We start from the raw sequence: 11,988 nt of genomic DNA on the forward strand, positions 1-11,988 counted from the left end.
AATTTCATAGTATGGTTCTTACTCATAGTCCTTTGAGGTCTTTTCTGTAATGTGTACTATTTCTGAATTTTAGTAGTTTTTTCCTAATTCATACAGGAAAGGGATGGACATCATCAGGACAGGTTATTAGTGCTAGCTTAGTTGTTTCAGAGGTTTATTAGACAAGCTAAAATACTTTAGTAAAGCTACTTAATAGTATTAAAGGCAGGGTATGTAAGCCACCTACTCTGGTACCTGCCTCTTGTCAAGAGAGGTTCAGAATAATGGTTTTCAAATGCTTTCCCATATTTTTACCCATCCTCTAGGTTAAAAACTATTTTGATAGCACTGGAAGAGAAGGAGAGAGGTAGGGAAAAGAGAGAGGTAAGGTAAAGCTCTGTAATTTAAAAAAAAATATTTATTTCTGTTCATCAGGTGGAAGAAACTGTTCCCTCTTCAATGGATATTTGTTGCATTGGGACTCTTTAAAGTGATGAATTCATGTATCAGATCAAGTTGATTCTAAGTAAATCACATTTTTTTCTGTGTTCATCCATTCAGTCATTCACAAACTGCTGTGGTATCAGACCAAGACAGTGAGACACTCAACAGCATTGAGCATATATTCAGGATAATGTTAATTAACTTAAGTTTTCTATTATACAGGTCTTTATTTTACATAGTGGTAAATGCTAGCATAAAGAAAGGTGGCTGCAAAAAACCCACTTGTGTTGTTTTCACAAGTATTTCAAAAGTAACCAGGCTACAGATTTCTGTTTCAATGGCCATGGGCTTTTGCAAATGTGTTAAATTTTATAAGCCCCTTTGAAAATACATCACAGGGAGCCTAAATGTAAGATACTTGGAAATTTGAAGCCCAAGTTTAGTTCTAGTTTACATGCTGATAACACACATCATTGGTATGAGCAAGAGTAAACAAGTGCTCTGAAAAAAACACAACCCAACAAAAAACTATAGTGGTTAAAACTGTCAGCTTGGAATAGAAAGTCCCTGCAACTTGAATCTTAATAATGCAAGTCATGAATCTCAGATTTTGAAAACTAACTGTATGTAAAACCTTCAGATTTTCAGAACAATTGTTTCCAAGATCATCTTTTCAGTGACAGGTAGTTGAAACCTTAATAATATGATTATGCATCTTCTTTCCTAACTAATATTTATTTTGCATTATTCCTTAATAGAAAGCATCACAGTTAATGAGCAAATGATATCAAACCTTTCAGCAAATACAATCCAGGGAGTATTTTCAAGTATTTCTGGTTATTTTAAGAAGTCACAGTGCCTCTTAATTGCTTTTGTTTGAAGAGACACAGGTGTTGACAAGCAGTAATTCTAAGAGTAAAGACTTGTGAGCTTTTTAACTTAAAAAAATTGTATTTCATTTTTTTCTTAATGTCAGTACAGAAATAGGAACAGTGTTTAGAAATAAGTTTTTGATTTTTTTTTTTTTTCACAGAAAGAGAGGGCAGCAAAGTAACTCCACTGGAACACATGGTGGTTTGAATAACTTTGTGCTGACATTCTTATTAGTATCCAAGTTCATTTTTATAGAGTCCACAGCACTTGTTGCAAGAGAAGCTTGAAAATACTAACAGTTAAGCTGCCCAAATTTTTCTACAGGTTTTAATAGTAGTAATGTTTATTCAGAGGTCTGTAATTAAAATATATAGAACTTCATCTGTGTTCTCAATTATTTGACTTGGTTTTTACATGTACTGTTAGTCAAAAGTTACTTGTAGATGCTATCTCATGTATTTGACTTGTAAACAGTCCAAATCTGTAATGGTTAAGAATTAAGAACATGAAGTTCTCATAAAAATAGTAACTTCTCCAAGAGTACACAATTTATTAATATTTTTAATCAGAGTAATTTTCTAGCTTAGACAACTATTTTCTTACCTAATGATTGACATATATATGAATTTTTTTCCTGCAGTAACAAGAAGCTGTTAGTATGGCTGGGGTATGGAGAAAACAGAAGTCCAAGAATTACAGATATAAATGGAGGCAGATAGGGTAAGTTTATTGACAGGTTTTTAATTTTAAGTTTCACATGTTAGGTTTAGAAATATAGAGCTCTCTTCACAGCATAATGAATAGAATCAACTTTTTTGTTAATACTTTTATGTGGTCATTTATAATTTTATGTGTCTCTCAGGCTTGTATTTCAGTCATTTGGTCTTCATGGCCTTGTAGCAAAGCTGCTGGCAATACAGTGGTATTCTCAAAGTTGGCTACAGGCCTGCTCAGCTGTGGAAGACTTGAAGACTTACGTGGAATGTTGTTTATGTTGAAAATTTAAAATATATCCATTCAATATCTATTTATGCTTTTTTACCATCACGCTGCCATCAGTAAAGTACTAGTGGCTTTGGGACACAACTTTTGCTACAACATGATGAGAATATCCAGGTTTTTGAAAGAAAAAAGCTGCTTTTGTTCAGTTTGAGTTGCCTGGTACAGATGAGAACTTACTGAATTGTAGGGAGAAGACAGCTTTTCATCTGACTTACAACAGATAAATTCACTAGGATCCTAGGGGGTTATTAGGTTCTTACTATGGCTGAATCTATCCATGGGAGTTTAACTGTGCCCTGCAAAAGAGGCTTGTTTGCCAGCAGCAGTGCCAGTGAAGCTTAATGCATATTGCCTTTTCTTCTAAGAAAACAGTATTAAGTTCTGGTAAATTCTGGTGGAGAACAGGAATACAGTATAAATAAAAAGATACACAGTAACTTTAGATTATTTAATATGACTCTTCAAAATTAACCCGTAGCTGCTAGAACTTGAGACTTACTTTGCATAGTGAGACATCCTCAGGTTAACTGCTAAAATGACACAACAATAAACAGAGATGCAAAAGCCCAGATTTGTACTAAGACTGTGGACAGATGCAAGAACATGAGTCACACTTCCAAGCAGCTTAACTTCTTTGGGACACATGCAGTATTAAAACCGCATAAAAAATGATGCATAGCTAACTTCTGGCAAATATGACAGCATGTCAAGTGAGAAAAATGTCTTTTGAGAGAGAAACATTTATTTACATAAGCAACTAATTTGTGCAGTTTCACATTTCAACTTGGAAGTGGAGGATTTCTCCTTACTAAAATGATTTGCATCATATGAAAAGACAAATAGATGTTTAAATAAGATCACAGACAGACGGCAGGCCTGAATTCAGAAAGGCAAGTGGACTGCAGCAATATGAGCTGATAATACAGTACAGAGTAAGATTACAGAAGGGACCTTCTTTTTAAGAAAGACTTTGAAAGAGAGAGGTAAGCACTCAGCCATTCTTTATACACAGTTTTCCTTACAATCAGAGTGAGGCACGCTGCATTTTGTGATGCTAAGAGGAAGTTAATGAATTATAGCCACTTCATGGCATTTCAAGTATACTTGGTCTAATTGTATTTTAACAATACAAAAGCAGCAAATACAAATCACATTTTCCTTCTCTGAAACACTAGAGAGGTATCATTGGTATTTATTTAGAATTCCCAGTCTGTATCATCTTGATTTGTAGCAATACGTCCAAGTTCAGTCCCAACTGCTGTTGAGGGTAGCGCCAAGAACTCTGATCTGTTATTTTGAATAGGAGGTGGTAATAGGGACAGTAGTGAATTCTGTGTTTGTTCCTTTATCTAGAAAGAAAAAAAGTTAAAATAAAGCTGCACATAAAAGTCTCCATAACTTTGCAACTGACTTAATTAAAAGCATGTGAAATCAGAGCCATGTTCTTGCATGTTACAATACTGAAAGTAACAGGATGAGAGGTTTTGCTTTCCCCACTCTATTAGTCTTTCAAGACTAATTAAATCAGCTGTGCAGTTCTGCTTTAAATTAAGAATATTAACCATTTCTAAAATTATTTAGGCTAAGTTAAATCAACTTCATCAATGGGGAAATGGATTAATCTTATGCTTCTATACTCTATCAATACCATTTTGTTAAAGAAGTCTGAAGCAGGTATGCTCTTACAGGATGCTCTTTGGCTCCAGGTAACTTCACTATTTTGTAATCCGGCTCTTTTTGTGGCTTATTTAGGTTACAGCTGTGTCATTTAACAAAATATGGTAAACTCACCTGTTTGAAGAACGTATGCGAAAGCAAACTGCTTGCTGACGGCCTGAATCATAAAATGAACAATATAATTACATTTTGGAAAGTAAAATACTGCATTTGGATAATAGGCCAGACTGACAAATAAATTTAAGCCCTGTGGTTTTCCCTCCACAGGACAAATATGAAGAATGAGAAAAGCAGCACACAATTCCTACATTCTATGCCTCAATTTATAGTGAAAGCACTAATGAAGAAATCTATTTTTAAAGGCTTTAACAAGGAATTTAATGCCTCATTCAAAAGAGACATAGAACTGAAAACATATATTTCAGATTTCTGGTTTGTTTTTTTTTCTTGGACAAAATACATGTTTGAAAGTTAACTTTACTTGTTACAAAGCACATTCATATTGCAAGAAATTCAGGGGTCAAATGACTTTAAAAGTTTGATTCCTTTATCAGACAAGATAATTCTTAAATTACAAATGTAAGTGTATTGTTTTGCATAGTACATCTGGTCTGAAATTCTGACTTCAACAGCATTCAACTGATTACTGTATCCTAAACTGTGGGCTATACTTGATCTTAGATTGAAGTGACAAAGAAATTAGTTTTCACCAGAATGTTACCTTTTCTCAGGGTCCTGTTGCAAGCAAAGTTCTACCAAGTTGTGGAAAGCAGGTGAAAATGTTTTGGAAAAGGGCATTTGTAGCCTTTCACTGGTCATTGTGCGTGTCATGCTCTCACCAATTCCGGAATCAACACCTGATCGGGAATTCTTCATCCGGGACTCCCCCCGGGGAAAGGTACTTAAATCCCAAGGATAGTAGGTGGGACCTTTCAGCTTTTGTAGCAGCATCTAGTGGAAAGGAATAGTAGTATGAGAGTTCAACAGCTATCCAGACCTATTCAGGGTAAGCTGTGAAACTCCAGGGATAGAAGGATTATTTGTTCTAGAAAGAAGCATGCATACTTGAAGCAACAAAAAGCAGCCACTATTTCAGCAGTAATAGCACTAGTTTCTCTGAGTAAAACAAACAAAAAAAAAGCTCAGCATGTTTTTAACTAAAGTTTAGCATTGTACCTGAGTACGAGGCATATCTTGAAATGGAACGTGTCCATTGGCTAATTCACATGCTGTAATTCCCACACTGTAAATGTCAGACTTCATGTTATAGCCAGACAAATCCTGTGAGAGAAAGAAAACACAACTGATCACTGATGCTATTGAGCGATGCCAACAAGAGTACAAGTGCCTCCTTCAACACGAGACTCTAATATCCCATAACCTACACAGTATTGAAGCAATTAAATTGTGAAATCTCAGGCTTTTTTCAGAAATCTGATGGCTTTACTGAACACAAGTTTCAGGATCTGCAATAGTTTCCAGGAGGTTTGGGTAAAAAGACTTAGTACAGCATCACCTTACCAACAACTTTAGAACTGGTTCCCTCTAGAACAATTAAAAATTCAGTACATACATGTACCTTTAAAAGTTGCAGTTCAACATCTTTCATTGTACTTCTACAAGCAGACTTAAGTCGGAAATTGAGTACTGTCACTAACTTTGAATAGGAAAAATTAATTTATACTAACCTGTCTCAGCAGTTCAGGACTCAGCCAAGGAAGCACCGATGTACTAAACTGGGGGAAATCATATACCACCTTTGACTTCTGTCCATTGTTAACTAAACTGTAAAGGTTGTTTAGGCCAGAGAGAGAAACCAGCCCATCCTCTGAAATCAGAATGTGGCTAGCTTTAATATTCCTGTAACATAAAGTGGTAAATTTTAGTTACAAGAATTACTCAAAGCACTATTAGAACAGAAAGGCTTTCATATTTCATTGACTTATAGTGAGAGGCTAGCGTGGAGTTCATCTCTCTATTGAGAGAGATGATTAGGAAAAAAGTGCCAGAAATTGGAGAAAGGGCCTTGTTCCCTGCAAGGGGTGTAAACTAAGGAAGCCCTTTCTATAACTCTGGTGTTCTTCTGCTTCAAAGAGACAAAGCCAGGCAGGTGGATAATCCCTGTAACAACTGGTTTGAAGAAATGTATAAATACATTTTCTGCTGAGATTTTACAAACTTGGTTCTGCTGTATTGAAAAAATTGTTACTTGTGTACCATCTGACATAAGAAGGTATATAGGAAAAGGAGGGAGACAATACTTAAGGTAAGATGCTATCATTTGGTTCTTACCTACTGACATTCTCCTACCTGTGAATATATCCATTCTGGTGCATGTAATTTAATCCTCTGATTGCACCAAACAGAATGTTCCCTATCAAAGCTTCACTCATTCCTTCAGGAAAGTAAGTCTTCAGCAGGTGTCTAGCTGAACCTGGAAGTGAAAAAAACCTAGCTAGGCCTAACAAGTCTTGTTAAATTCTTGTCTATGCTTCCTTCATGGTATACACTCATCAAGAGCAGCAGTCTCATCGTTATATTGACTCTGGTGCATCAAGGACAGTTATTACATGGATGTAACTGATGCCCCATGTCATGCTTCTGTTAACTGGAAGTCTATGCCCAACCTGTATTCAATGTAGATATACATCTCCCAGTTACCATTCCTAGCACCATGGTGGGTGCTAGGACTAAGTGGAATTTAATGCAGTTCAAATACCAGTTTTCACTGGGGAGGAAGTCTTCTCTAAACAGGTGGTTCAGGAGAGTTTGTTTTTACTACGAGACAGGAGATGATTGAAGAGAAACCTCTCATGGACCATGTGGTCCAACTTGTATCAGCCCTTTTTCCTATTCCAAAATTGCAGTTAACAGTTCTTACCATAGGCCATGAATGGGGAGATGACCCAAAGCCAGCTTCCAGCTGTAAACACTGTCCAAAATGTCATTATGTTGGGATGCTGGAAAAAGTGTGATAAAACCACCTCATTCTATGGAATTAAATGAAAGTGGATGTGTTAATCACAAGAGAGCAGTCCTACTAAGAGCATTAACTACATCAGTAATCAGTAAATAGAACTGTTTCCTTGCATTTATACAAGACTGCAGGTGATGTGCATAGCCTGCAACAGAAATGTAAATAGCTTGCCCATAATTGCACTTGCCTGAAGTAAATCTAGTTTGTTCATAGTCCAAACTTTTGGTGTTAAATAAGAGTACAAAACATGCTTCAAATAAGTTGTACAATTACAGAAGTATTTCTAAAGCAGTTGTCAGCTGCTGTCTTCGGAAAGCAACTCTCAAATTTACATATGCGTCGTGTTTATTATATTCTACTTCTTTGGAGGGAAAAACTTGACTGAAATGACCCATTGCAAACAAAAGCTACCTGTGGTCAGTAATCCCATATGTATTCCTCACTATCTTCATCAGGCTTTGTGCAGAAACGCTGTTCCTTTACCTGTAAGGCTTTCAAGTGCTCTTCAGAGCAGTTTTCTAGGTCTGTGATCCTTACAGCAACTTGCATGTCTGTAGGTGTATGCCGTGCAAGGTAAACTGAAGTTAAGTTGTTGAACCTCCTTCCTGAAACCAGAAATGGCTACCTTAACACTGGAAAGCATAATAATCCACCACATGGTTTCCTTCATACATAGAGATCATTTTCCAGTTTTAAAGTTGCAATTGATAGCAGCGTGTCCTTTTCTTTCAGAATGTCAAGAACTTAAGTAGTTGCAGCAAAAGATATGCAGCGAATTAGTTGAAGCATGGGTGTGCTATTTTAAGAACAAGTAAAAGTATTTAAACATACGTCAGTATCAATTATACATCTAAATGAACAACACTTAGTATGCATATTCACATGAACATATGCATGCATAGTAGGATCTGAGGCAGCCATCCTTAGAACAATCAGCTGGGGTAGCCAAGTTACAAGACATGATGTTACTTAAGGCTGTATTTACTGTCACATACCACAGATTTTGAAAATTGACATGTACATGCACAAACGTCAAGAGACAACTTCAGGTAATTGTTGATTTGTCTTAGATCTTGAAATAAGAGATTACTAAAATATGAGCAATGCTCTGCACTTTTCTCAACTAAGGAGACACAAGAATAGTCCTTCATTTTACAAACCTAATATTTATTGCAGTTAGCAATAAACTATTGATAGCAGGAAGAAGAAATATTTTGAGTTCCATTTATGTTACCTATTTCCAGCTGGAGTTCATAATGAGAGACATTAGAAGAGCAAAATACCATTTCATTTTTTCCTGTAGACGGGGGAATCCAGGCTAGATCAGAATCAGCCTAACAGAGAGAAGAAACAGTTCTCAAAACAACTATGTAATTTTTAATCATTTATATTTTTTTTAATTAATGCAAAAATATTATTAATGCTAAAGTCCAGTACTCAAATAAGAACATTCAAGCTGGTACTTTCACCATTACTAAGACTTAGTTTTATGAGTTACAGGTTTTGTGTGTGTTTGTTTTCAAACTGGCACAAGAGTGACACTTAGATACCTATAGTCTTCTTCCAAAGTGGAAGCCCCAAAGTATTCTATTTTTGTTGTCAACATTTTAAAAAGTACTCCCTAATGAGGTTATTTTTAATATGTATCAGCTTTGTATTTGGGTATTATTTGGGAGTTAAACTTTCTGTTTTCTTCTTACCAGGCATTCATGGATGCTGCTCTGAGATAGCTCTTCTAGTCTGATTGATTCAACTGGTGTACGCAGAATACAGGAGCAGTCCTTGAGAACAGAAACAAGTGAATATTGGTGGAATTGCTGCAATTTATTAAATATGGCAGTGCAAAAATGTAAAAAAGTAGGCCTTATAAGCAGCAGCTCAGAAAATCTTCTGCTACAAGTCAATCAATCAAGGGGTTAAGAAACAGCATAAAGCACATACATGGCAGACCTAGAGAGCAGAGACACTAAAGTCTCCTTCACCAAAAGCTAACACAACAAAGTTCAAACATCTCAGCACTGTGGAAATCCCCTCAAGCAAGACATTTCACCAGGGCTTTTCATATTAAGGTATAGCTGGGTAACAAGGGCCAAAATTTTTAAAAACAAACTTACCAAACAAGACATGGAACCACTTTAGATCAGGGAAAAAGTCACGCACACCCATTTATCCTAGAAAAAAATAAAGTAGCAAAGTAAGATGATACATAAACCTGTGATAAACTTAAATCTCCTTAATCACAACTGTAAGGCATTCCTGTCAGCTAACACACACAAAACCCCAGAACTCCAGCTCACGGAAAGTCTGCTTCTATTTAAGTAGCGTATCAATTTCAAACTCCACACTGAGGACTACATGTCCACTCAAGTGTTCCTTTTTAATTTATGGGTTTAGAAATTTTACTGCCACTTCTGAACAAACAATTTAATTGCAAGTTAACTGCACAAGTGCAAAAAGTAAAAAAGAACGGACTCATGAATCCTTGGCAGTTTGTAGGAAAAGAAATAATTGTCTGTTGTTTTAAAGGAGCACAGCTGTGCTAGTCACATCTTGGCTTGGCTGTGTGCAGCTGAACTAGCTCACAAAAAAAAGCAAGGCAGAAGGAATTGCACTTTACATTTCACAAGTGAGAGAGGAAGTACTACTGTAAGTAGGGGATTTCAGTTAAAAAAAAAAAAAGAAAAGCAACTCCAATAATTTTCACTTTACTTAGGCTACAGAATCAGCAAACTCCCTCACAGATCAGAGTAGCCTCTCTGAAAGTCCTCTAGCAGACTTACTTTATGTCTGATGCTTTGAAAGCTTAGGCAGTGAGAGAGATGTCTATTTAGTGTATCAAAGCTTCTGTAAATATAGAATGGGACTAACTGTTTTACTTCAGCTAAAAACACATCTTCAACAGTAGAATCACTGAGGTTGGAAAAGACCTCAAAGATCACAGAGTCCAACCTAACACTGCCAGACCCACCATTAAACCATGTCCGTAAGCATCACATCTACATGTTTTTTGAACACTACCAGGGACAGTGACTCCACCACTTCTCTGGGCAGCCTGTTCCAATGCTTGACAACCCTTTCAGGGAAGAAGATTTCCCTAAGATCCAATCTAAACCTCCCTTGGTGCAACTTGAGGCCAGTTACTGTCATCCTATCACTTGTTATGTGGGAGAAGAGGCCAACTCCCACCTCACTGTAACCTCCTTTCAGGTAATTGTAGAGTAAGAAGGTCCCCCCTGAGCCTCCTCTTCTCCAGGCTAAACTCCTTCAACCAATCCTTGTAATACTTGTGCTCCAGACCTTTAACCAGCTCTGTTGCCCTTCTCTGAACACCCTCCAGTGCCTCAATGTCTTTCTTCTTGAGAGGGGCTCAAAACTGAACACAGTACTTGAGATGCAAACTGGCCTCACCAGCGAGTACAGAGGGACAATTACTTCCCTCGTCCTACTCGCCACACTATTGCTGATACAAACCAGGATGCCACCGGCCTTGACCACCTGGGCACACTGCTGGCTCATGTTCAGCCAGCTGTCAAACAGCAACCCCAGGTCCTTTTCTGATAGGCAGCTTTCCAGCCACCATGAGGAATCCTACTTGGTGGCTGATAAAAAGTCAGCTAAGGGAGATAGTTCCATGTTAGTATGTAATTTTTGTATGAAAGTTAACTTATAAAAGCTGAAGTACTATACCAGAAACTGATAATTTTGTTTATTAAGCAGCTAAGCTTATATATCCTGCATTTAAATTATGTATGCTAGTTAATCGAGAGAACACTCTTGAAAAGCTAACAAGCCCCCACCACCCCATTAACTGCCAAATATCCAAGCCATTCCTAATCTGTTACATTTTTACCCTGAAGATATACTTGGAGTAAAGAAATACTGTAATTCCTTATTATAGATACCAAATGGAAACAAAAGTCGGTCCCTAGCAGGTAGTAGGCACCTTCAGAGGATCAGCGCTTGACTTAAACAACTTCCCTCAGGAAGTCTGTAGCAGAGTAGAAAAAAAAAAGAATGCAAGTACTTCAAGATACCGCCCAGCACTGTAATGGCTACAGCATCCTTCTCCTACTTGGAAAGAAGTTGCCTCATTCTCCTACACAAGACAATTTATTCTGCTGCTTGCAATATAAAACCACAAAAGCTAAGCTGAAGAATAAAATCTTAGTAACTATGATATACCAAAGTCAAATTATTGTAGACTTAGTTCAAAGGTGTATAGCCAGCCAACAGAAACATTCGTGATGCACATTTATTCAAATAACATTACAATTTTAAGATTTTTATTTTTTTTTCCTTATGTAGTTTGACATTGTTTCCATTTTTCAATACGGATTTGGTTCATGTCCCCACACAAACCTTTTCGCTGTCCCCACATTTTTCCTTCTGCAAGGCAGGCTTTTTTTTTTTTTTTGTACTGTAGATAGTGACAAGTGTTGTACAGGTAAAATGATGCATTCATCGCATCTTGGCCGAAGCTTCAGCTAGCGAACAGTGCAGGGCAGTAAAAAGACACAGAAACCTGTGCCTGTGAGCTGGGGGAGTGTGGAGGCTCCGGAGCCGAAGCCCTGGTACCGGGAACGCGCATTACGGGGTTCTGCTGACGCTGAGCTGCAGCTCCTACTTCAGCGTTCGTAGTGACTGAGGCAGCTCTCGGTCGTGTATCTCGAGTGCAATGATCCGTCCGTGACAAAGCACCGGAACGTGCGGAAGGACGCCCCGCAGTTCCTCACTCGCTCCGTTAAGTTCGTACCTCGCCTTCCTCGCTGGGCCCCCGCCTCCCTCCGGCCTCCCGCAGCGGCCGGGACAGGGCTCCGCTCCCCGCAGCCGCCTCCCGAGCTCGGTGTGCGCAGCTCCCTCTCCCCGGCCCGCCCGGCTTCCCCCGCAGCGGGGCAGAGGGCGCGGCCGGCGCAGAGCCCCGGCGCAGCGGGGAAGCCTTTCAGGGCGGCAGCGCCCACTCCTGCCCGCCGCCGCCGGAGTCAGGGCCGGGGGCCGGCGCCACCGCCGCGCCGCCCGCCAGAACCCCGCCCCGCTCC

General features: G+C 38.4%; 1 protein-coding gene across 2 annotated transcripts; it reads right to left on the reverse strand.

Moving 5' to 3' along the window:
• Positions 1–1,998: 1,998 nt before the first annotated feature.
• Positions 1,999–11,978, reverse strand: STRADB (STE20 related adaptor beta). 2 transcript variants are annotated; one of them, XM_010406607.2, is made up of 12 exons: positions 11,706–11,978; positions 9,067–9,123; positions 8,653–8,733; positions 8,187–8,286; positions 7,436–7,557; positions 6,857–6,935; positions 6,286–6,409; positions 5,664–5,835; positions 5,152–5,256; positions 4,697–4,926; positions 4,090–4,132; positions 1,999–3,647 (listed from the first exon to the last, which is right to left on the reverse strand). In XM_010406607.2, the coding sequence occupies exons 2-12, from the start codon at positions 9,076–9,078 to the stop codon at positions 3,495–3,497; spliced, it is 1,221 nt and encodes a 406-aa protein (XP_010404909.1). In that variant the 5' UTR covers positions 9,079–9,123; positions 11,706–11,978; the 3' UTR covers positions 1,999–3,494. The 2 variants fall into 2 exon arrangements, with proteins under 2 accessions (XP_010404909.1, XP_010404908.1); XM_010406606.2 differs by having other exon boundaries at positions 6,857–6,965; positions 11,706–11,954.
• Between the last annotated feature and the right edge of the window lie 10 nt (positions 11,979–11,988).

Source organism: Corvus cornix, chromosome 7, assembly GCF_000738735.6.
Source record: "Corvus cornix cornix isolate S_Up_H32 chromosome 7, ASM73873v5, whole genome shotgun sequence".
Classification (NCBI taxonomy): Eukaryota; Metazoa; Chordata; class Aves; order Passeriformes; family Corvidae; genus Corvus; species Corvus cornix.